This window comes from Nicotiana sylvestris, chromosome 3, assembly GCF_000393655.2.
Source record: "Nicotiana sylvestris chromosome 3, ASM39365v2, whole genome shotgun sequence".
Taxonomy (NCBI): Eukaryota; Viridiplantae; Streptophyta; class Magnoliopsida; order Solanales; family Solanaceae; genus Nicotiana; species Nicotiana sylvestris.
In genome coordinates this window covers 126652299-126678134 of record NC_091059.1, presented here as the reverse complement: position 1 = coordinate 126678134, position 25836 = coordinate 126652299, and the positions used below count along the sequence as shown (strand labels likewise).

Sequence of the window (25836 nt, the reverse complement as noted above, 5' to 3'; positions counted from 1 at the left end):
TCGAAAACATGAAACATTGGGAGGTTGGCCATTGCGGACTGCAAGAAATCTAGAGCGGCCGTAGTGGTCCATCGCGGACCACACAAAATGCAATGCGGCCGCGGTGAAAAACTTTAGAGACTTCTCACTTTTGACAAATCACTCTGAGGTCCGCATTGATTTCTTGCCCCACACAAAGGCCATTGTGGCCGCACAAAATGAAGTGTGGTCCACATTGCAAACTTCAGAGAGTGATCCTTTTCCCAAAATTGGTCCTGCACTACATCAACAAGTCAGTCCAAAAATAAATCCTACACTACAAAGAAAATCACAGAAGAACAAAAAGAAAGACACATGGGTTGCCTCCCAATAAATATCTGATTTAACGTTGCAGCACGACGTAGGTTACCATCAAATCACTTTAGATGAAGAAGTGCCACCACATGGCTGCCATCAATCTTGCCTAGGTAGTGCTTGACCATGTACCAATTAACTCTGAAAACCTCCCCCTTTTTGTTCTTCAAGTCAAGTGCACCAAATGGAGTCACAAACACCACTTCAAAAGGTCCGCTCCATTTTGACTTAAGCTTTCCCAGAAACAGACGTAACCAAGAATTGAACAAGAGAACCATATTACCCACTTTGAACTCCTTGCCACGAGCATATTTATCATGAAAGTACTTCATCTTGTCCTTGTACAAGGACAAACTGGAGTAGGCATGGAATCAAAATTCATCAAGTTCATTAAGCTGCTCCACATGAAGATTTGCTGCCACGTCCCATTCAAGATTCAGCTTCCTCAAAGCCCATATGGCCTTGTGCTCTAACTCGACTGATAGATGGCAAGCTTTCCCAAACACCAGCCGGTACGAAGACATACCAATCAGAGTCTTGTAAGCAGTCCTGTAAGCCCAAAGAGCATCATCCAACTTCTTTGACCAATTGGTCCTATTTGCATTGACCGTCTTTGACAATATACTCTTGATTTCCCTATTTGAGACTTCAACTTGGCCACTCGCTTGAGGATGATAAGGAGTAGAAACTTTGTGATTGACACCATACTTTGCAAGCAAAGTGTCAAAAGCTCTATTATAAAAATGAGATCCCCCATCACTTTTGATTGCACGAGGAGTGCCAAACCTAGTAAAAATGCTTTTCTTGAGAAACGCAACAACACTCCGGGCCTTATTGTTGGGTAAAGTCAGGGCTTCAACCCACTTTGAAACATAATTAACTGCCACAAGAATGTGTGTGCTCCCACACGAGCTAACAAATGGGCCCATAAAATCAATGCCCCGTACATCAAAAATATCAACTTCAAGGATGGTATTGAGAGGCATCTCATCTTTCTTCGAAATTCCACCTGCTCTTTGACATTCGTCACACATCTTCACAAATTCACTTGCATATTTGTACAAAGTTGGCTAATAAAACCCACAACTAATAACTTTGGAAGCCGTCCTCGCCCCGCCATGATGGCCACCATATGGAGAGGAATGATAAGCCTCTAAGATACTCAATTGCTCTTCCTACGGGACACACATTCGGATCACACCATCTGTGCAAATCTTGAACAAGTACGGCTCATCCAAATAGAAATCCAAACTATCCCTTTTGAGCTTCTTCCTTTGGTTAGATGAGAGCTCACACGGGATTATACCAGTCACAAGGAAATTAGCAACGTCCTCAAACCATGGCATACCATTCACCGACACCGAAAGGAGTTGTTCGTCGGGAAATGATCATTGATCTTTAGGCCATCACGAGGCCTCCCCTCCTGCTCCAAGCGGGACAAGTGGTCCACCACTTAGTTTTCACTACTCTTCCGGTCCACAATCTCCAAATCAAAATCTTGAAGTAACAAGACCCATTGCATCAGTCTAGCTTTGGAATACTTCTTCGTCATCAAGTACCGAAGTGCGTCATGATCGGTATGGACTATGACCTTGGCACCCATAAGATATGGCCAAAATTTCTCCATCGCGAACACAATAGCCAAAAGCTCTTTCTCAGTCACCGTGTAGTTCACTTGAGCATCATTCATTGTATTGCTCGCATAGTACACCAGATGAAATATTTTGTTCACTCTTTGACCCAAAACTGCCCCAACTGCAACATCGCTCGCATCACACATGAGCTCAAAAGGCAAACTCCAATTAGGTGCGGTAATAATAGGAGTGGTGGTCAACTTGTGATTGAGAAGTTCAAAAGCTTGCATACATCTCTCATCGAACACGAACTTGGCATCTTTTCCCAATAACTTGCATAAGGGATTCACTACCTTCGAAAAGTCTTTGATAAATCTCCGGTAGAACCCCACATACCCAAGAAAACTTCAAACTCCCTTGACAGAGGTCAGGTAGGGAGCCTTAAAATCACATCAATTTTTGTTTTGTCCACCTATATACCATTCTTTGAAATTTTATGCCCAAGAACTATGCCCTCTTCCACCATGAAGTGGCATTTCTCCCAATTAAGAACAAGATTGGTTTCTTCATTACGGGCCAACACTCTATCAAGATTTTTCAAACATTCCTCAAATGAATAGCCCACAACACTAAATTCGTCCATGAACACCTCCAATATATCTTCCAACATATCGGTGAAAATGGCCATCATACACTGCTGAAATGTAGCCGGTGCATTACACAACCCAAAAAGCATCCAAGAAAAGGCAAATGTGTCATATGGACAAGTGAATGTGTTCTTCTCCTGATCTTCCAAAGAAATCAAGATTTTGTTGTACCCAGAATACCCATCCAAGAAACAGTAGAAGGCACTCCCAACAAGTCGATCTAACATTTTATCAAGAAAAGGCAATAGAAAGTGATCATTGCGGGTCACTTTATTCAAATTGCGGTAGTCCATGCATACCCTCCAACCAGTGACGGTCCTGGTAGGAATCGACTCATTTTGAAAATTTGCAACCATGGTCATGCCACCCTTCTTCGGTACACATTGCACCGACGAAGTCCAAGAGCTATCAGAGATGGGGTACATAACCCCAGCATCCAACCACTTGATCACCTCTTTTTTTCACAACTTCTTGCATTGCCTCATTCAACCTCTTTTAATGTTCCAAGGAGGGTTTTGCATCATCTTCCAGAATAATCTTGTGCATATAGAATGCGGGGCTTATCCCCCGAAAATCAGCTAAAGTTCATCCAATTGCCTTTTTCCACTTTTGAAGCACCGCCAATGTGGCATCAACCTGCATGTTAGTAAGACAAGAGGAAATAATAACTGGCAAAGTAGAACTAGGGCCTAAGAACTCATGCCTGAGGTATGGAAGCAATGGCTTCAACTCCAACACTGGAGGTTCCTTAATTGAAGGTTTTGTTGGTGGAGTCTTCCTATTCTCAAGGTCCAAAGATAGTTTCCTCGGCTCATAAGAGTAAGAGCCCATTCCATATAAAACATTCACACACTCCACTAGGCCTTCATCATTATTTACATCAAGATTCAACAATACGGCCTCTAGAGGGTCCTCCACATTGATCATTGCACTTGTATCATCAACTATCACTACCATGACAAGGTCCACAAAAGAGCACACCTCAGAACTGTTGGGCTGCTTCATTGACTTGCACACATGAAAGACCACTTTCTCATCACCCACCCGGAAGGAGAGTTCCCCTGCTTCCACATCAACTAAGGCCTTCCCAGTAGCAAGGAAAGGTCTTCCCAATATTATTGGAACTTCATAATCTACCTCACATTCCAAGATCACAAAATCAACTAGCAAGATAAATTTGTCCACCCTGACAAGAACATCATCAATAATACCGAATGGTCTCTTTATAGTTCTATCTGCCATTTGCAATCTCATGGAAGTCGACCTCGGTTTCCCATTACCCAATGTCTTAAAAACTGAGTAGGACATCAAGTTGATACTTGCCCCCAAATCACATAGAGACTTAGCAAAGTCCGCACTCCCAATGGTGCAAGGAATGGCGAAAGCACCGGGATCTTCAAGCTTCGGGGCCATTGAATGCACTATTAAACTAAATTGGTGGGTTATTATGATAGTATCACAATCCATGGATCTTTTCTTTGTCACCAAGTCCTTCATGAACTTAGCATATCCTGGCATTTGTTCAAGAGCCTCAACCAAAGGCACATTAAAGGATAAGCTCTTCATCATGTCAATGAATTTTTTAAACTGATTCTCATTTTTCTGCTTCGCGAGCCTTTGAGGATAAGGTGGAGGTGGCCTTGGCAAAAGAGACTTGGCTTTAGGCACAATCGGCTCCGGCATGTCTATTACGTGTTCCCTAGACGGGTTCACGTCATTCTGAGTATCCATCTCGGCATCTTGAATATCAATCCTCACTTCTTCATTCACATTCTAATCAATCACATTTTCAACCACCTAAGGAACCTCATCTTCTTGCAACTCAACTTCATCACTCAAAACTGGCTTTTGCTTGGAGGCATTCACATCACCGCCTCTTCAACTTCTTATAGTTACCGCCATAACATGATTGTTCCCACCCTTTGGGTTAACTACTGTATCACTTGGTAGAGCCCCCTTAGGGCGAGTATTCAAGGATTGTGAGATTTAGCCTAATTGAACCTCCAAGTTTCTGATTGAAGAATTGTGGGAAGACAACTGAGCATCAGAGTCCGCATTCTTTTTCATCATCTGTTCAAACATCATTTAAATTCTCCCCATTTCGTTGTTGGAAGAACTAGAACCTTGGGATGAAAATGAAGGTGGATTGTTCGGTTGTTGGTACATTGGGGACCTTTGAAAGCCTTGCCCCCAGTTTCCTTGATTGCCATTGTTCCAACTCCCTAATTGTTGTTACCACCCCAGTTGTTGTTATTGCCATTCCAATTACCCTGATTGTTCTGATTATTGTTCTGATTGAACCAATTGGAATTTTGGTTGTTGTTCCCCCAATTACCATTGCCTTGTTGTTGTTGATTTCCCCAATTGCCTTGGGGTTTTCGTTGTTGTTGGTTGGAAGAATTGCCACTTTGGCCTTGATAGTTGTTCACGTATTGCACCTATTCCTTCTACTCATCATAACCATCTTCCTGGAATCCACCATAATCATTGTCAAATTGATTCGAACTCCCTTAGTTTTGTTGACCTCTTTGTCTTCTTTTGTTCACTAGTATGTTGACACCCTCCATAGCATTTACTTGGCGCAGATTTTGAACTTGTTACAACTGTGCCTTTGCTAATTGGTTCATTGTAGGTGTCAGCTCTGCTATAGTTTGCCCATGGTCATGTAGGTCTTTGTGCAAGTGAATGACCGTGGGGGTCACCCTGGGGCACATTGCCTCTACTTTGCCAAACAGAGGACGTGTCAGCCATCTCGTCAAGAATGTCACAAGCTTCATCATAAGACAGCTTCATGAAGTTGCCCCCAGCAAGTTGGTTCACTATGCACTGGTTTGTTGTATTAATGCCCCGGTAGAAAGTCTGTTGGATCATTGCATTAGTCATATCATTGTTGGGGCATTCCTTTACCATTGTTCTGTAGCGCTCCCAAATCTCATGTAATGGTTCGGTGGGCTCCTGCTTGAAGGCTAAGATCTCATCTCTTAGTGTTGCTATGTGCCCCGATGAGAAAAACTTTGCAATGAACTTATCAAAATGGCAGCAAACATAAACAACGCACCTCTTGGAGATCTTCCGCCGGGGTGGGACAATTGTACTTCCATAGCCTTGGTTGGGAAGCACTCAAGGAGCCACTCTTGGAGGTGGCGGGGGAAGGTCTGGAATATTATCATTGTCTTGGCAGCCTCTCCTTTGTCCTTGAGTCATAATAGGGACCTCATCATCAACATTGTCATCTACCTCCTCCCCCGGCGGAAGATCTCCAAGAGGTGCGTTGTTTAAGTTTGCTGCCATTTTTTACCTGAAGTTGTTACACACACAAATTAGTAACACAAAAGGAGAGAAGAACAATACACAAAACTATTTAGATAGATAGCCAAAACCGTTAGCTCTCCGGCAACGACGCCAAAAAGTGATCGAGGCCAACCCTGCACTACTACAAAGTAGCGAGAGTGGTCGAAGCAACTTTTACCCGAGAAGGTCGGGATCGATTTCCATAGGGAACTAGAAATGGGAATTGAGTTTCTATCTAAATTGGAAATGCATAATTGTTCTTAATTGCATTTCTAATCATAGTTGGTTTTGATATTACTTCTAAATGTATACTAATAAGATGCTAAATTAAGCTAAGTTAAGCTAAGAATAAGATACATGAAGGGTTGTATAGATTGTTAAAAGGCACTAGGGAAGTGACTTTCTCCTAGGTGGACACTTGACGGGTTCTCGAGTCTAAGACTAGGTTGTCATGTTGGGGATTACGATATAACCATTGCACGATACTACTCACTCTATACGTCTCGGTAAATTGAGTGATTTTGCTCTAATTGACTTCCTCAAGACCAATTGGGTATGATAATTTGTGCAAGCAATTGAGGTTCAAGTTGGGTATTACTATCTCTAGGTTTAACCCTTTAATTGGGGCTATCAATCTCTTGAATACGCCCAAATTCCTTGTTGGACTAATTTTCCTAGGCTTAGGCTCTCTTTCTCAAGAAGAGCCCAAGTCAAATAGACACAAATTAGTGTTTGCAACCACTAATTCAATAATAAAACCATAAATTAGTCCAAATATCAAACACCCATAGACATTCAAGCCTTAAAACACACGACTCATCAAATACCCACACTAGGGTTGAGCCACAACCCTAGCTAATGGATCTAGCTACTCATGATAATAGAAGAAAACAAAGAAATAAATGAAGAAAAACCCATAATATTTAATTACAAGCTAAAACTTGAAGATTCAATGGTAAAAATATTGTAAAATTACTCAAAATGGTAAAGGAACACTGTTTACGAGCGCAACAGCTAAGTAAAATACAATTGATGACCTAAAAATGGGAAAAGAAACTATTTATACTAGGTCAAATTTTTTGGACAAAAATATCCATGCGGGGGTAGTGCGGACCACATAAAATCGAGTACGGTCGCACTAAGGCTCTTGACTTTAAACTTTTTCTCTCTGAACATGGCCACCGCGGGCCGCACAAAATGCACCGCGGCCGCGGTGGCTTCTATTGCAGTCCGCACAAAATGGATCACAAACCGCATTGGCAGTGATTCCCCAAATTGGCAACTCTCTGAACTCTGTCTTTGAGGACCGCACAATATCGAGTGCGGCCGTAATGAGTCCATTGCGGTCCGCACAAATTGCTTTGTGGCTGCAAAGCTTGAGTCTCCGAAATAACACCTCTCTGAACTTCCTCTTTGCGGACCGCATAAAATGGAGTGCGGCCGCATTGGTCCTGTTACACTGTGCTTGGACTTGTTCTTGGTACTTGTGCATGTTTCACTCCTTTTTCAGCTGGTTTTGACGAATTGTCACCTTGTTGACCAAACCTTTCATCCAAGTACAACATGTAAGCATTTGGGACTATTTTGTACACATTTCTAATCAAAACTCAAGTAAGAAGGAGTGTAAAATGCATCATAATCCCTAGTTGTCAACGCGCAAGAAAGCCCGGCCCGATGGCCTAAGAACACGAGGAATGGAAGAAGGAGGAGTCAGCCTCCAGGTGATATTCGAAATGTTGCAAGCCTAGAAAGTCGTCATCGCTCAACTTCAGAGACATAATATAACTCCAAACACAACCAAACTAGTAAATACTCGGCATGTTGAACCAGCGCTAGAGAAGCCCGATGAAAGTTGCTCGGGGACTGAGCCCCACGATTATGAAAATGCTTGAAGAGATCGCCAAAAGGATCAAGACCGTAGAAAAGGAGATTGAAGAAAATGACAAAAAGGTAGAGACATATAACTCAAGGGTCGACCAAATACCGGGAGCACCTCCGATTTTGAAAGCACTGGACACAAAGAAGTTCGTGCAAAAGCCATTCCCCCAGAGTGCGGATCTGAAGCCCATCCCAAAAAAGTTTCGGATACTGGATATCCCAAAATACAATGGAACCACCGATCCCAACAAGCACATCACCACATATACATGTGGCATAAAAGAAAATGATTTGGAAGATGATGAGATTGAATTTGTTTTGCTAAAAACATTTGGGGAAACTCAGTCTAGAGGTGCCATAATTTGGTACCATAACCTACCCCCGAGCTCTATCGATTCGTTTTCCATGTTAGTAGACTCATTTGTGAAGGCACACGCCAATGCCATAAAAGTTGCAACAAGGAAGTCCGATGTATTTAAAATAAATCAAAGGGAGAACGATATGCTAAATTAGTTTGTATCCCGTTTCCAGTTAGAACGAATGGAATTACCACCAGTCTCCAATGACTGGGCCGTACAAGCCTTCACTCAGGGGCTAAATGAATGAAGTTCGATAGCTTCAAAGCAGCTGAAGCAAAACTTGGTCGAGTATCCTGTAGTGACTTGGGCGGATGTGCATAACAGGTACCAATAAAAAATTAGTGTCGAGGATGACCAGTTGGGAGCCCCCTCAGGCTCAGTTTAACCAAGCAAGTTACTAGCAAGGAAGTCAGGAAATGCAGAAAGGGGGTCAAGATCGAATAAGGAAAGATATCAGCCATACGTCGAGGATCAAAGGAACATTTCAAGGTGTAACATACCTCGAAATAATCGAAGAGCAGATCGAGGTCAAAGCTCTTGGGGATTCGTGAGCAAAACTGGGTTTGATAGGAACTTGGGACCGGTAGAGGCACCCTAATTATCGGAGTACAACTTCAGCCTCGATGCCTTGGGGATCATCTGAGCCATTGGCAAAGTTAGAGATACTAGGTGGCCCAAGCCTATAAAGACATACTTCTCAGAGGAACCCCAACTTGACGTGCAAGTATCATGGTACTCACAGTCATAGGATTAAGGATTGCAGGCAACTTAGAAAGGAGGTAGCCTAGCTGTTCAACGAGGGGTATCTTCGCGAATTTCTCAGCAACCGGGCCAAGAATCATTTCCAAAAAGAGATGCAAACAGGAAGAATGAACCAAGAGAACCTCAATATGTCATTCACATGATTATAGGTGGTGTCGACGTCTCACAGTGACCTATATTCAAACGTACCAAAGTTTCCATCATAAGGGAGAAATAGACTTGGGACTACATTCCCGAGGACACCCTCACATTCAGCAAGGAGACATCGAGGCCTTATCTCAGTCTCACAATGATCCACTGGTAATCTCTATCCTTTTAAATAAAGGTCAAGTTAAACGTGTTATCGTAGATCCAGGTAGCTCAGAAAATATAATCAGATCAAGGGTCGTGGAGCAGCTCGGGCTGCTTGACCAAATCATACCTGCCTCTGGAGTCTTGAGTGGATTCAACATGGCGAGTGAAACAACAAAGGGAAAAATCATCCTCCTAGTCAACATGGTCGGAACCATACAAAACACCATGTTCCATGTTATCGATGGAGATATGAGGTATAATGCTTTACTTGGAAGGTCATGGATCCATAGCATCAGGGCAGTGCCATCAACCCTTCATCAAGTGATGAAGTTCCCAACAAAGGATGGCATTAAAACAGTATATGGAGAGCAGCACACAGCTAAGGAGATGTTTGTAGTACATGACTTGGAATCGGTATCAACACCACCTACATCGGAGAAGTCGAAGGACTAACAGGCCGCCAAATAGCTATCACAGCCCATACCCTCGGTTGAGCCCGGAGGACAGGTGATCGACGAACAGGTGGTTGTTGATGAAGAAGAATAATTCCTCACCCCCGAGCCTTCTTTGCCCTCAAGGAATCGGACGCAACGAAGTCCACGATCGGAGAACTCGAGCAGGCCATATTGATCGAGCATCTTCCGGAACGAAAGGTATAATTGGGGACGAGGTTAACCACCTAACTCAGGAAAAAACTCATTCAATTTCTTATCGATAACATTGATTGATTTGACTGGTCCCACTTAGATATGGCAGGGATCCCACCCGAGATAACTACCTATCGACTAAGTGTCGATCCCAGATTTAAGCCAGTGAAGCAAAAAAGGATACCTTAGTCCGAGGTAAAGCATGTTTTCATCAAAGAAGAGGTATCCAAACTTCTCAAAATAGGATCCATTAGGGAAGTAAAATATCCCGAATGGCTAGCTAACGTAGTGGTAGTCCCTAAAAAGGGGAATAAACTTAGAATGTGTGTAGACTACAAGGATTTAAACAAAGCATGCCCTAAAGATTTTTTCCCACTGCCCAACATCGATCGATTGATCGATGCTACGGCTGGCCACGAGATCCTTACCTTTCTCGATGCCTACTCCCAGTGCAATCAGATTCAAATGAGCCTGGAGGACCAGGAAAAGACTTCGTTCATCACGAAGTATGGAACACATTGCTATAATGTAATGCCCTTCGGGCTAAAGAATGCAGGAGCCACGTATCAGCGCCTAGTTAACAAAATGTTCGAACATCAAATAGGAAAATTTATGAATATTTATATTGATGACATGCTAGTTAAGTCCTTGCACGCAGAGGACCATTAGACTTATTTGAAACTAACGTTTGATATCCTAAGAAAGTACAACATGAAGCTCAACCCTGAGAAATGCACTTTCGGAGTCGGCTCGGCAAGTTCTTGGGCTTCATGGTGTCGAACAGGGGGATAGAGATCAACCCCGATAAAATCAAAGCCATCGAGGAGATCACCATGGTGAACAATGTGAAAGTCGTACAACGGCTGATCTGGAGGATAGCTTCCCTAGGCCGATTTATCTCGAGGTCATCATATCGGAGCCATCATTTCTTTTCCCTACTCAAGAAGAAGAACAACTTCGTATGGACTCCAGAATGCCAACAAGCATTGGAAGAATTAAAACGGAATCTCTCGATCACACCCCTACTCCATACTCTGAAGGAGGATGAAACGCTCTGCTTCTATCTAGCCATGTACGAGGTGGCGGTAAGTGGCGTGTTGGTTCGGGAAGAGCAAGGTACGCAATTTCATGTCTATTATATGAGTCGGACCCTAGGAGATATTGAAACTAGGTACCCCAATTTGGAAAAGTTAGCTCTTGCATTAATAAGCGCAATTAGGAAATTAAAACCATATTTTCAATGCCATCATATATGTGTACTGACCATATACCCGCTTCAAAATGTCTTGCATAAACCCGAAATATCGGGCAGGTTGGCCAAATGGGCCATGAAACTTGGAGGATATGATATTGAATATCAGCCTCGAATGGCTATTAAGTTTCAAATTTTGTAGACTTCATGTCCGATTTCACGCCTACCACTGTGCCCAAAGTAGAAAAGTAAATTTTGTTAAAAACTGGTACGTCATCGGGGGTATGGACCCTCTTCACAGATGGTGCCTCAAATGTGAAAAGATTCGGGCTCGGTATCGTTTTAAAACTGCCTACAGGCAGTGTCATTAGGTAATCTATCGAAACTTCTAAATTGACTAACAATAAGGCCGAGTATGAGGCCAAGATTGTAGGTCTCGAACTAGCCAAGGGCCTTAGAGTAGAGGTCATCGAGGCAAAGTGTGACTCCCTTTTGGTAGTTAATCAAGTAAACGGGAGCTTCAAGGTTCGAGACGATTGAATGCAGAGGTGCTTGGAAAAATGTCATATGTAATTGCACCGTTTCAAGGAATGGACACTGGACCATGTACCTCGAGAACAGAATAGTGAGGTCGATGCACTTGCGAACTTGGGGTCATCGGATGAAGAAAATGATATTGTCCCGGGGACTGTCGTCCAACTATCGAAGTCGGTGGTTGAAGAAGGCCATGAAGATATTAATTCAACAAGTTTTACGTGGGATTGGAGGAATAAGTACAACAACTACTTGAAGCATGGAAAGCTCTCCGCGGACCCAAAAGAATCGAGAACACTTCGAACCAATACAGCTCGATTCTCTCTCGATGAAAATGGAACGTTGTATAGAAGAACCTTCGATGAACCACTGTCAGTATACTTGGGACCCGGAGATACCTATTGCGTACTACGAGAAATCCATGAAGGCACCTGTGGGAACCATTATAGTGCAGACTCTCTGGTTTGCAAGGTGATCAGAGCGGGGTATTATTGGGATAGCATGGAAAAGGATACCAAGGAGTTCGTCCAAAAGTGTGATAACCAAAGATTTGTACCGATGATCCACCAACCCGGTGAACAACTCCATCTAGTCCTATCCCCGTGGCCATTCATGAAATGGGGGATGGACATCGTCGGCCCCCTACCAATGGGGCTAGATAAAGCTAAATTTATTTTATTTATGATTGACTACTTCTCAAAATGGGTTGAAGCGCAGGCCTTCGAGAAGATAAGAGAAAAAGAAGTCATTGACTTCATATGGGACCACATCATATGTCTGTTCGGGATACTCGCCAAAATAGCATGTGATAATGGGAAACAGTTCATCGGCAGTAAAGTAAGAAAGTTCCTTGAGGATCATAAAATCAAAAGGATTCTATCAGTGCCTTACCACCCAAGTGAAAATGGTCAGGTCGAGTCCACAAACAAAACCATCATTCGAAACTTAAAGAAAAGGTTAGATGAGGTAAAGGGGAAATGGAGAGAATATTACCCGAGGTGCTATGGGCATATCGAACGACGTCGAAGTCAAGCACGGGGGAGACCCCGTTTCTTTGGTATACGGACCCTAAGAATTAATCCTAGTCGAAGTCGGGAAACCTAGCGTTAGGTTTTAGCATTCCACCGAGGACTCAAATCACGAAGATATGAACACTTCTCTCAAAGTACTCGATGGAAAATGTGAGGTCGCATTAATTCGAATGGCCGCGTAAAACCAAAGGATCGAAAAGTATTACAACAGAAGGAAGAACCTTCGATATTTCAGAGTCAGGGACTTAGCACTAAGGAAAGTCACTCTCAACACTCAAGACCCAAACGAAGGGAAACTAGGTCCCAATTGGGAAGGACCGTACGGTTTCCTTGGAGTCGTTGTGAAAGGATCCTACAAACTTAGCATAATGGAAGGCGAGCAACTACCAAACAATTGGAATGTATCGTTTCTTAAGCGATATTACTGCTGAGGTATGACATTCTCCCCTTTTCCATTTGTATTTAAAACTAACTCCTTGCAGATGATCGATTGGAGACATCGAGGCACCTTTTAGCTCGAAGACCTTGGGTTTGAAAGCATACGTTGCACTCTTTTTCCCTTAGATCGGGTTTTATCCCAAATGGGTTTTACCAGCACGGTTTTTAACAAGGCAACACCTATATGCTACCTAAGGAATATTCAACAAGTATTCAAGGCTTTTTTTCAATCAACCTCAAATACTGGGGGCACCACTCCCTCGGAGGTTATATTTTTGAGAAAGATACTTCACGCCTAAGAGGGCCTCGATATAAGAACTTTGTAATGGGCCAAACGGTCAAATGAATCGTGGCCAAAGCATCCTAAAATACCTGGGGATTGTCACTGACAGTCAATACATCCGAGTCATCAAAAATTCAGACTCGTAAAACCTCAAAAAGGCACCCTTTCGAAACAAAGGCCAAGATACTCAGGGACTAACTTTTCGAACAAGTTCGGAAAGTTATCGGGAAAAGGTTCAAGTGACAAACCCGAAGGCTACGACCATACTAAAGACTTTGGTCACATAAAGGCTACTGCCAAAATAATACGATTCGGAGAACTCCGACTTTCGCTATAAAATTAAAGGCCTTCAAACATTGAAAAATCGGTTAAGTCAGGCTACCCCCGACAAAATCAAAATATAAGGGGCTTTGATAAATTCGGCCCCCGAAAAATCTAAGGGCTTCGATAAATTAGCCCTAGAATATTCCAAAGGCTTCGATAACACCAGCCTTCGGAAAAAACTCAAGAGGTATTTGGTTATGTCTATACAAATGAAATTTCTAATAAGGTTCCGATACGTTGAGCCTTCAAAAAACCCAACGGGTACAAAAATACATGCTAAGGCATAACTAAAATTTCACTAAGTCTTTTAGCCGAAATGTGGGAAAAAATATATAGCCATTTTAGAGGCCGAAACGGCCCAACTTAAAGAAACTAAGGGACAATTTTAAAAGAGCCTAAGGGCCGATATACAAGAGCCTAAGGGCCAGTTTAAAAGAGATATAGGGCCAAAAGCTTATGGGAGTCCGAGACTTCGTTCTCATTCAACTCGGACCCAAAGGCCCCATTGTTCCGAGCTCGCATCAAATTGATTTTAAGCTTAGCTTGAGGATAATCTAAAACCTTAAGTGGTATGATCTTGAGCAATAAAAACCTAAGGGTTTATTATGATTCTGCACCGATACTCGAGCTAAGTATTTGAATCATCAGAATTTTCCACAAATGGGGACAAAATAAAATTCAACACAAATCGAGGATAGAGCAAAACGATACTTTATATTCATAAGGTAAATTTACAAAACATATATATAATGCCCACAAGGGGCCCTTGCACAAAAAAGGAAACCTAATTTATTTTCCGGGTCACACCCCCGGGAGTGTCATCTTCATCTTCATCGGCTCTATCTTCAAGAGTCTCTTCCCCTTTGGGAACATCTTCTTCACCTTCCTCGTCCCTGTAGCCAATCACCGCATCCTCGTCATCGGAGGAGACAAGAAACCTAGCATCGGTTTCCCGCGCCTTTTCTTCGTCTATCTCCCCGGTGAGGTTGAACCCTCGGGCAAGGATTTCTTCGAGAGTCTCCCTCCGAGCTTGGCACTTAGACAATTCATTGCTCCGTCTCCCCCGGTCGGGGGCCTCCCTCAACTCAGCTTGAACGGTCGTGGCTTCCCTCGAGTATATAGCAATGGATTTATCAGCCACAACCTTTGTCTTCTCAGCTTCGGCCTTAACCTGTATAGCATTAGCCTTAGCCTGTGTGGCTTTGGCCCGAGCTCTAGATAGCTCAGCCTCAAACCCCTTGATTTTCCTAGCCTGAGCCAGACCCTTCGCTTCAACACCTCGGAGCTGAGCCTCAGCCGAGGCTAGTTGGGCCATAACAGCTTCCTTATCTGCAGCAAGTTGATCCATTTTCTTCTTCCACTGATGACAACAGCTCGAACTTGATCTACCTCGCCCTGGAGCTGCCAATCATATATAGCTTTTGTTGTAGCTGAGATATCGAAGTATTAGCCTCTGAAGTAGGGCTAAAAAGGTCGCACTCTATTAAAATTACAGTTACCTTGTAAGGCTCCGTGAAGTTTTTACTCAAAAACCTAAAATCTTATAGTGCCAAGTTAAAAATATGTGTTAGAAATTTATAAAATTCTTCGTGGCGAGCTTGCTCGCCGCGGTTCGGATCTTTTTGCGAAGGGCAGTTCTACGGTGCATTATGCGATCCAGAATAGGTATGCGGACTGAATATTGGTCGCATACCCGGGTAGAATATTCAAGTATTGAGGGCTACTTTGCGGTCCCTTTTGTGGGCCGCATATCAGTTATGCAATCGCATATGCAACCGCAGATTGAGTCGGGGCTCCTATTTTTTAACTTTTAAAACCCGACCCCATTCCATTAAAAACACCCCATTAGACCATTTTATGCTATATTCTACTACATTTAGAGTGAGAGAAAGAGGTCTAGAGGGAGAAAGTGATCCTCACCAAGTCTATATTCAATCGTTGCCCAAATATTTGAAGATTATCAAGTAAAGTTACTAAGCCTTCACCTTAAGAGGTAAGAACTTGTGCCCTTATCTTTGATTTCGAAATTCTTATTAAAATGAGTAATTAACAAGTGGGTTCATGGGTATAAGGATTGATTATCTTGCATGCATGTTTGATAAAAGGTTATGGGGAGATTGTGAGCTAAAAATGTAACAAATGGGGTGTAGGATGATAGAATCTCTCACAAAAAGGTCCTAAAATTATAATGCACACTTAGTGCTTGATAATGTGCCCAAATGAGCTAGAATCTTGATTATCCCTCTAATTCTTGGTTCAACTTGTAATTCTCATAAAATAGATCAAAGTTGCTAGGAGTTCCAGAATTATTGTAATAATTTAAGGAACTCTGTATTGAGGTATGTATTGCTAAAAACCCCTCTGCTTAGAAATTGAGCTCCTATGGTGTCCATAAAAATGTTATAAGTCCGAAACTTGATTGATGTAGTACTTGTTATTTCAAATGAATTGGTGTTGCAAGAATATATGTGAAAGGTATGTCTCAATGTGTTCAATATGCTAATCTTGATAAAAGGAGGATGTGTGAAGTATGTGAACTATGTGCTAAAATGCTTAGATTTCAAGTCAAGTTTAAATTGTGACTGTTATGCCGAACTATGTGAATTCCTCTATATGCTTACAATTTGAATTGCTCTCGTATGTGCCCATTATCTTAAATTGCAAGGTTAATGTTGAAAGTGTAAATGATGTGAAATGTGGGGGAAAAGAATTGAATTATGATATGTGGCCTAGTGCCAAGTATGATGTGATAATTGTGGCCCAAGTGCCGATGAACTGATATATGTGTGAACAAAAATTGAAGTGAGATGGTTGATGGAAAAGGGAAACATCTTGGTAAGACGGCTTAGCCGATCGGGCCGTGATCGGATGCCATGCTACACACATGGTGGTATTGTGTTGATATTAAAAGCGAAAAGTGAGAATGAAATTGTGATTGAGGTATATGTCTCAAATGAGGCGGCTTAGCCGATCAGGCCGTGATCGGACTCTGCGCAAGAAAGTGGTGGTATTGTGAATGATAATGCAACAGTATGAGATGTCCTAACCTAAAGTTATGGAAATTATGTGAAAGCTCTGTGATCCCCTCTTTATTTGATGATGTGGTGATTGTTTAAAGCTTTTGTTGATCCTTATGATTTCTTTGTTCTTGTGTGGTTGTTATTTATAATGAGATGATGTTTAGTTATACATACCAATACTATTCCATGGTACTAACGTCCCTTTTGCCGGGGGCGCTACATATTTGAATGGATGTAGGTGGTTCCATAATAGACAGTGTCGATCGCAGGTAGCAGAGCATCCTCCTCTCAGCAATCTCGGTGAGCCCCTTTTCTTCCAGGGGTTATGCAGTGTATCTTTTGTTATAAATTATTATTTTTTGAGGTATAGTCAGGGCCTTGTTGCCGGCATTATCATAACTGTCTTTTGTATCTTTAGAGGCTCCGTAGACGTTTGTGTGGGTTGTGTATGGGCATTGGATGGGTCACTGGACTATGTTGTAATTCTAAAATCTTGTTCTTCTAAACTGTAACTGTATGAATTTTGGGAACATAACGATAGTTTAAGGGTTGTAATATAAAATGATCTAGCGATGTTGTATGTACGATCTTTCCTACTGTTTAAATAAATGAAAGCATGGTTTCTTGATCATAGTGAGTTGGGTAGAAAGTGTCCAAAAAGGCTTGCTCGGTCGGGTTCACTCGATTGAGCGACAGTCGCGCCTCCCGAGGTTGGGGCGTAACATACCTGCTAATCTAAATCGGACTCTTTTTTTGAGCTTTGGCCAATGCGGTTCGAAGATCCTTAAGCTCCTCTTCCTTCTGGCTACAGAAAAGCCTCAGGGATTTCTCTTCACCTGAAACTTTCTTGAGCTCGGCCTCACATTGGCTCTACTTAGCTCTGAACTTTGCGATGGCCTATACATGAAATGGAGACACATCAGTCGAAAGAAAAGAAAGAAAAATTGCAATACTAAAGATGACTACTTACCCAGGAAAGGTGATGTTGAGTCTCTTCAAAGATAGTGGACGTATCATTCAGGTCATCAACATCCTCAATCCTAGCATAGCAACCCTTAAAAACATCATCCTCGATGACCTTTCTTGGATCGAGCTTATGCAGAGCGCTGGCTGCTTCAATTTTCACCTCAGAATAAGTCAGCAAAGAAAAGGAATGACTTGTTGTCACGGAACCGATCTCTTCACTCGGGGCATTCTCATTAGCATTTGGGGTCTCGGCATTTACCCCCTCCGGTATAGTTGTTGAAGACGGAGGGACAATCTCAACCTCCGGGGACACTAGGGCCTTGCCTGTTTCTTCTTTGGGGGCATCCTCACCACGGGATGAGTTTTCCGAATCGGAAGGCTTGACGACCTCGATTAGCTTCCTGGTTCGAATCACCAGTGCCGACTCTTCATCATCATTATTCTTCGTCATCCGTGGAATCATGGGCCGAATTCACGCCCGTTCGAGCAAATATTTTTCGTAGTATTCGAGCGGGGATTTTCTTGTCTTGAGGATCTTCGGGCTTCGAATCCCTTTTCCTTTTGTTGTCCTTCTCGGACTTCGAATTTGAAGGCTTGGCTTTTTCCCCGATCGGAGCCGACCTCATTTTAGATGCATCACCGATGCCTGCACAGGTAAGCGTGAATAAAATGCTGCCAATGTATGAAAGGCATTTGAAATTGTTGAAAGACACTTACCATGGTTCTTGGCCTCCCATTGGCCCTTTGATAACTTATGCCACTTGCGCTTGTTGTAGGAATAAGTGGCAGCTATCTTTGGGACCCAATCCTCGAGGTCGGGCACCGTTGGGGGCGCCCAAGCATTGGCTGCCAGAAGAAGGATAACAACGTTATGAAATATGGAAGTAAAATATAAATAAGGTACAGGGAATGCGAACTCCACTTACGGTTAAAGTTCCACCTCTCCGGGAACGGCATTTTATCCTCGAGGATGATGTCCGAAGTTCTTACTCTAACAAACTGGCTCATCCAACCCCGATCTTTGGGTTCGTCGGTACTGACGAAGAAGGATTTCATTGTTCGGCGCTGCAGTTTGATGATCCCTCAAAATAACTGGGGCCGATACAATTGAACCAGGTGGCTGAGGGTGAATTCCAAACCCTTGGCCTTTTTAGAAAAATACCACAACATGATCACGATACGCCAAAAGGAAGGGTAAATCTGAGCGAGGGTGACTTCGTACGTTCTGCTGAAGTCGATCACCACCGGATTGAGGGGACCTAGTGTGAAGGGGTAAGTGTAAATACTCAAAAACCCCTCCATGTGGGTAGTAATGCTTTCATCGAGGTTCGGGATCTGAACCTCAACCTCATCTCCCCAACAACAGTCCCTCTTTACATCCTTGATAAGCTTCTTTGTTATTAAGCTAATATATCGAGATGCATGGTCGCATATGCCTGGGACATCGGGAGGATTCTCGATACTGAAGTCTTTCTTAATAATGCAATTACCGGGGGTGATCTCCTCGAGTGTTGGCGGCACCACCAGTTTGGCCGGCCGGGAGGCAGAAGAAGATGATGCTTTATCTTTTTTGTGGACCGTTTTGGAAGTTTTGGCCATGGTTGTAAGCTAAATAATACAGGTTGCACAGGGATGTGGTGTTCCTGGCAAGGGCTTGGCGTTTTCCGGCGCTTAAAGAGGCGGAGAAAATGGGTGATTGGAGAAAGAGATGAAGATGGGAAAGGGGTGAAGAAAGAGTAAAGTTCTCTACTTAGAGGAATTGCCTCATATTTATAGAAGGGCAACGACGGTTCAGCAGCACTAGTGGCCGACCAATGCTGGCATGCATTCAATATTTTTGGGGAAATGAACCGACAGGACGTTTCGGTCACTTCGAACGCTTGCATCACGAGGATGACATCATCACTAAGGACTTCGGGAATCCAAATCGTTTCATATCATTTCATTCTATGAAACGCGGGGACTATCTGTATACGGTCAGAATCGTGTAGCCAGATTTCGAAGTCTTAAATTGGGGCTATGAGTTCGAGTCCGGGCAACTCCAAGTGCGGACCCGACTGAAAGACACACACCTCGAGAGAGCAGATTGAAGGCCTGACATAACCTACATCGAGGGCAATACAATCTTGAAGACACTCAAGAACGAGCGAGAATTTCTCAAGGACACATGTATCAGGGCATAAATTAAAAGATAAGATTTGTACGAAATGGTACAGGTCCGTACTAGGTTTTTATACACCTCTACCAATAGAATTATTTATCACAATTAGTAATGTACTATATTGAGGTTTTCTCCTCCTATATAAAGGGGACCCCAATCATTTGTAAATGACACATTATTCACTGCAATAGAATATTCTACTATGTTTTTCTCGTTTACCGCGCTCAATAATTGTTCTTCAGCTTTATCATTTTTAATTTATTGCTCATACTTTATTGGTTCTTAGCTCACCTCGAGGCCCCCGAGATTATCGAGCTCGATGTCCCCACTGTTCCAGTAACACTGGTTTGGTTCATCATTCTTTTTACTTAAACCTAATATTACTTATATATTCACTAGTATTGAAATAAATTACATATCTTTAAAACCACAATTTATCTTTAATTATTACCCACATTTTTCGAGCTAATTATAGTAATTAGCACAAGTGTCTCCAACAACACCATCGACTTCCCTGTTCCCTTTTGCAGGTTCAAATCATTTTGTGTGTCATTAATACTTTTTTGCCAATTGTAAACACTCATCTAGTAACAAAAAATCTCCTCTTGCTTGGTTCACTCTTAGTACCTTCTGTCTTTTTTATCCCATTCAATGGATTATCATGTAGTAAGATGCTCTTATTTGTTAACTTACTCCAAAAGAGATTACTACTGAAGCTACTGTAGTAAGCTTCTCTTTAATTCTTAAATTAGAAACTGTCTATTTACAGGTCGGCATGATTAGGCTTCCCCTGTCCTTGCTTTTGTGTTTTATAGTAATAGCTTCTTAGTTACATAGAGAGACTATGAAAGGAGATAACAAAGACATTAAATATGATTTGAACCTACACTTATGGTAGAGTCAATAACTAGGTAGTATAAGTCATTATTGTCGCTGCTTTTGTTAAATAGTAAGTAAAAATTTGAGCGTAAAGTAATTTCTAATTTAGGTGAAGATATAATGATAATTAGAAAATGAAAAAAAAGAAGAGAAAGCTCCTTATGAGTCGAAAACCTTCCTTCTCTTCTTAAAATGAATCTCTTAATGGGAACTGGCATTACTACTGGGTAATGCCAACATCCTGTCTATGGGCTGGGGTGCTCGGGTCGGAGTCATGATCGAATATGGCGCTTGCTTGATGGGCTTGGTTAAGAAATAAAAGTGTGCCCTTACTATCAGCTATAACTTTTGATATGATAGCAAGCGCTTGGTCCTAACAATTACAACTCTTGCAAAATTCCAATTGGTGTAGGATTGAGACAATATGTTGCATGAAATCGTATATGGCTACGTTATCTAGTTCTATTTTGTGGAATTAAGTATTACATCAATCTTTATGATAATTTTTTTTAATATCTCCATCCTTAAGAATGTATCAAAACAAATGCAACATAAACGGGAGATATCAATATGCAGAAGCTGGAGACGGGGATGGGGAAGCAGGGGAGGGGAGAAGATAGAAAGGTGGGGTTCAGTTAGGGGTGAAAGGTAGAGTGTAAGGAGCAGGCTCGGTTGAACCCAGTTGCTTTGGTTCGAGCGTTGTATTTATCTTAAAAAATTCATCGACTATGTATAAATTATCAATTTAGTACCTAATAACTTAAAACGATTAGAATCACAAATTCATATACTTGAAATCTTGGGTCCGCTTCTAGTTGAATACACTAACCGACCAAAGGAAACTCCAAATACCATTGGGAAACGCTTTCCTGTCAACAATAGAAAAGACAAATAACATATGGACCTCTATCCCAATTTTAAGCATTATTAAGCCCTTCTCAGCAAAGTGTCCATTTTGGAGCGCCTGTTTTCTTTGTTAGGGACACCACAAAGGGAGACCTATAAGATTCCAACTTTTGTTCACCTATTTACCCAATGAACGGCCTTGGCTTTTCCTTTATCTCAACTCTCTAAATCCATTCTCCCTCCTCTCTCTCTTTTGCTCTTTATTTATCTTCCCTTTGGCTCCTCACCATTAACTACTCTTTAATTCTTCCCTTTTCTCCGTTGACGCATAACATTGGGAAAAAAAGAAGAGATCTCGCATGCAATGACAATTGATTGTATGATCACGAATGTGAAATCACCCATGCTACGGATATTAGAAGATGAGAAAAGGCCATTGATTTTTGATGCATCTCAGATGAAACGTGAGTACAACATTCCAACACAGTTCATATGGCCAGACGACGAGAAGCCTCGTGCTACAGCACGAGAACTTCCCGTTCCACTTATCGACTTAGGAGGTTTCCTTTCTGGAGACCCCGTCGCGGCCCAACAAGCATCTAGACTTGTTGGTGAAGCATGTCGTAATCATGGTTTCTTTCTTGTAGTTAACCACGGTGTTAACGCTAATCTCATCTGCAACGCCCATCGTTTCATGGACATGTTTTTTGACTTGCCACTTTCCGAAAAGCAAAAGGCTCAAAGAAAGCTAGGAGAGCATTGTGGTTATGCCAGTAGCTTTACTGGGAGATTTTCCTCTAAGCTACCCTGGAAAGAGACACTCTCTTTTCGATACTCCGCTCAAGAAGACTCATCTCGCATAGTTAAAGAGTACTTCCAAAACACAATGGGTGAAAGTTTTAGCCATCTTGGGTAAGACACATGACAACTTGTTAACTACCTTTTATTTCCTTTTTTCTCGAACAGAGGTCTATTGGAAACCGCTCCTCTACCTTCTTTGGGTAGGGGTTAAGGTCCACATACACACTAGTATACTCCCCAGGCCCCACGTGTGAATTTCAGTGTGTTATTGTTGTTTCAATTATATTAACCTTTTTTTTCTTCAATTGTACAGGAATGTTTATCAAGAATATTGCAATTCAATGAGCATACTTTCTCTAGGGATAATGGAACTTTTGGGAATGAGCTTGGGCGTAGGGAGGGAACACTTCAAAGAATTTTTTGAAGAAAATGAATCTATAATGAGACTCAACTATTATCCACCGTGCCAGAAACCAGACCTCACTTTAGGAACAGGGCCACATTGTGATCCAACATCATTAACAATTCTACATCAAGATTGTGTTGGCGGGCTTCAAGTTTTTGTGGACAACGAATGGCGCTCCATCAGTCCAAATTTCAATGCTTTTGTTGTTAACATAGGCGATACATTTATGGTAAGAGAATTAACGTACTAGAAAAAGTATAATGTCCCGATGAAATATAAAATGAGACAAACAGTAACTACTCCATATTTTACTGACAAATAATTAGTATAATGTTCTTTTCATATGACGTACAATGATAGATCATGAATGCTTAGGACGTACAAATTGATGCCCTGTTGATATTGTTGCAATAGAAACAAGTTGAATTATTTACAAGTCATGAAAAAGTTTCAGTTCGTGGGGTAACATTTTTGGTTGAATTTTGCCCTTTTGCAGGCGCTTTCAAATGGAAGATACAAAAGTTGCTTGCACAGAGCAGTGGTAAACAACAAAACTCCTAGGAAATCACTTGCTTTCTTTCTTTGTCCAAAGAAGGATAAGGTAGTGAGCCCACCAACTGAATTGGTGGACTCCAACAACCCTAGAATATATCCCAACTTCACATGGCCTACTCTCCTTGAGTTTACACAAAAGCATTACAGAGCTGATATGAACACTCTTCAATCTTTCTCAAATTGGCTTCAACAGACAACTGCACAAGTTTAAGACCTTTTTCCGACGTTCCTCACATGAGACAATCTTATATATCGAGGATCGAAGACCTCAGGATTTTCTTTATATATCTGCACCTTCCCTCCGGACGAAAACGAAGGAATTGGTGAAAGCTTCGGCAGTCTCTTTCAGTAACATCAGAAGAAGAATCGAACAATAAAAAAGAAAAGAGGTTGAGTTAAAAAAAAAGTAAATATAGAGGAGATAGGGAAGAACAAGGAAAGGAATAAAAGTGCTGTATAGCTTAGTTTTGTTTATTTTGACGTATTGAAAAATATACAAATGATTACGTATAGCTAGCTTTACGGGTATCCAATGTAAGCATCCCTCATTAAGAGAGAACTTTTGGGACTTCCTCATTTCTTTTGTTTCTCTTCCTTTAATTTTTCGGTCTTCTTATTTTGTGTCTGTCTACACATTCAGGAAATATGTATTAGCCTCTGTCGAACTCATTATTCTTTTATGGCTTAGGTTATATGAGGGAAACACAGAGGTAATTAATTAATTTGCTTTAAAGAAATAATGTCTTAATCAGCTACAAATTTGTATGGATCACTTGATAACGGAAAATTGATACTCACTCCGTTTCATATTATATGAGATAGTTTGACTTGCCACGGAGTTTAAAAAAAAGAAGGCTTTTGAAATTTGTGGTCTTAAAAGCTTAAGGGTAAAACGTTTGTAGGGCCATGACATTTATGTGGTTATAAAAGCTTCTCATTAAGGGTAAATGGGTAAATTAAAAGAGTTTAAAATTGAATTATTTTTAAATTTAGAAATGTGTCATTTATTTTAAAATAGACTAAAAAGAAATTATTTTATTTAATATGAAAACGGAGGGAGTACTATTAATTACAGAGTCGAAATAGAAAGACATGGGTCCACGTACGTAGGGAATCATTCAAAATACTACTAGTACCAATAGAGAAATAGCCTTTGGCCAAGCTTTTCGTTTTTTTCAAAAGTATTTTTTTTTTTGGCCAAAATTTTTTTTTTCCTTTTAAAGTTAAGGTGTTTCACCAAGCATTTAAAATGAAAAAAATGCTTCTGAATAGAAACAAAAATAATTTTTGAGAAGCAGAAAAAATAGTATCTTCCGAAAAAACTTCAATAAAATATAGTTAGAAGCACTTTTAAAAAACTTGACTAAATATTAATTGCTGCTCAAATTTCATTAATCAAATACAACAGTTTCTCGCCAAAAATACTTATTTAAAAAATACTTTTTAAAATAAGTTAGATTTTATAAGTTTGGCCAAACATATTATGAGAAAGAGAAGAGAGTACAGCTCTAGCTAGGGGCTGGAGATAGAATCCAAAGGAGTATAGGTAATAGCCAGAGCTTTCAATATTAGGATTGGATTCTTGCGCAAGTGTGTTTGGTTTTATCCTTGGCATTATTTTACATCTGGAGATTTGGATGTTTGTGACTTTATGGAATGCAAAGGAACACTTGGGACATTGTCTTGCTCTTTGTCCTTGTATGCTGCAACATTCTTCCTTGCGATATTATATGACCTAAACTGACTCTCATGAGGCCAAAACCTCCCAATAAACTAAATTATTATTTGTGGAGAGAGTGCTTGTCCCTACGTAACTATAGCCTCATTACTCCTGTCGCTATTGTCTTTTGTCTTTATTTACCTTCAAAATCTGTGTTATCTTCTGTTTTTCGAGTTTAACTTTTATATATATTGATAGAGTAAAATATTGAAAGAAACATTAACAAGTGTTCTCGCCCTGTTCATGTCTTATTTTCTTTTTACCAGCTTGACTTCAAGACCGATAAAAAGGGTAATTTTACTGAATTTCTCCCAATCCCTCTTGTCCTTTAGATATTGAATAGAAATAAAGTACTGGTTTCTCCTCTGAAATGGGAATGAAATACCTTTTGACTTAGTAACATTTTTTGGTGATTTCAGAATTTTGGAACTTTTTATAATTATGTGCATATCCCCTAGTACTTAATTATTTTTTGAAGCTAATATACCACAGTGAGACTTGGTGGCTTATTTTATTAAACAGAAAGAAATCTCAAAGAGGAAAGTACTAGTCAGCTAATATACCAAAATCTTTCCTTACAAATCCTAATAAGGAAGTAGCATTGAGCACTTCTATATTTTTGAGATATTTTATTAGAAAAACGTGAGAAAGATGAGAAAAAAATTTAGATTGGATTAACAGTATTAGTTAAAAAAAAATCATAATTACAATTATAAACTCAACAAAAGGAAAGATCAAGTGACATTCATAATTTGAATTTTAAGTCAAAAAATGAAGAGGATATGTTAGTCCAAAGAAAAGTGAATCCTTAAAATATCCTCTTGTGCCCACCCCATCACCAAGCGTTTGGCTGTATCAAATTCGCCGCTTTCGACATCCAAAACCTCTATTCATT

The 25836-nt window shown here is 41.1% G+C and overlaps 1 protein-coding gene across 1 annotated transcript; it reads left to right on the top strand.

Moving 5' to 3' along the window:
* Window positions 1-21647: 21647 nt before the first annotated feature.
* LOC104219759 (gibberellin 20 oxidase 1-like) lies at window positions 21648-23795 on the top strand. The gene is given in 3 exon segments (NM_001302586.1): window positions 21648-22371; window positions 22574-22895; window positions 23163-23795. Coding segments are annotated over 3 exon segments (1140 nt in total). The 5' UTR covers window positions 21648-21823; the 3' UTR covers window positions 23433-23795.
* Window positions 23796-25836: the final 2041 nt, after the last annotated feature.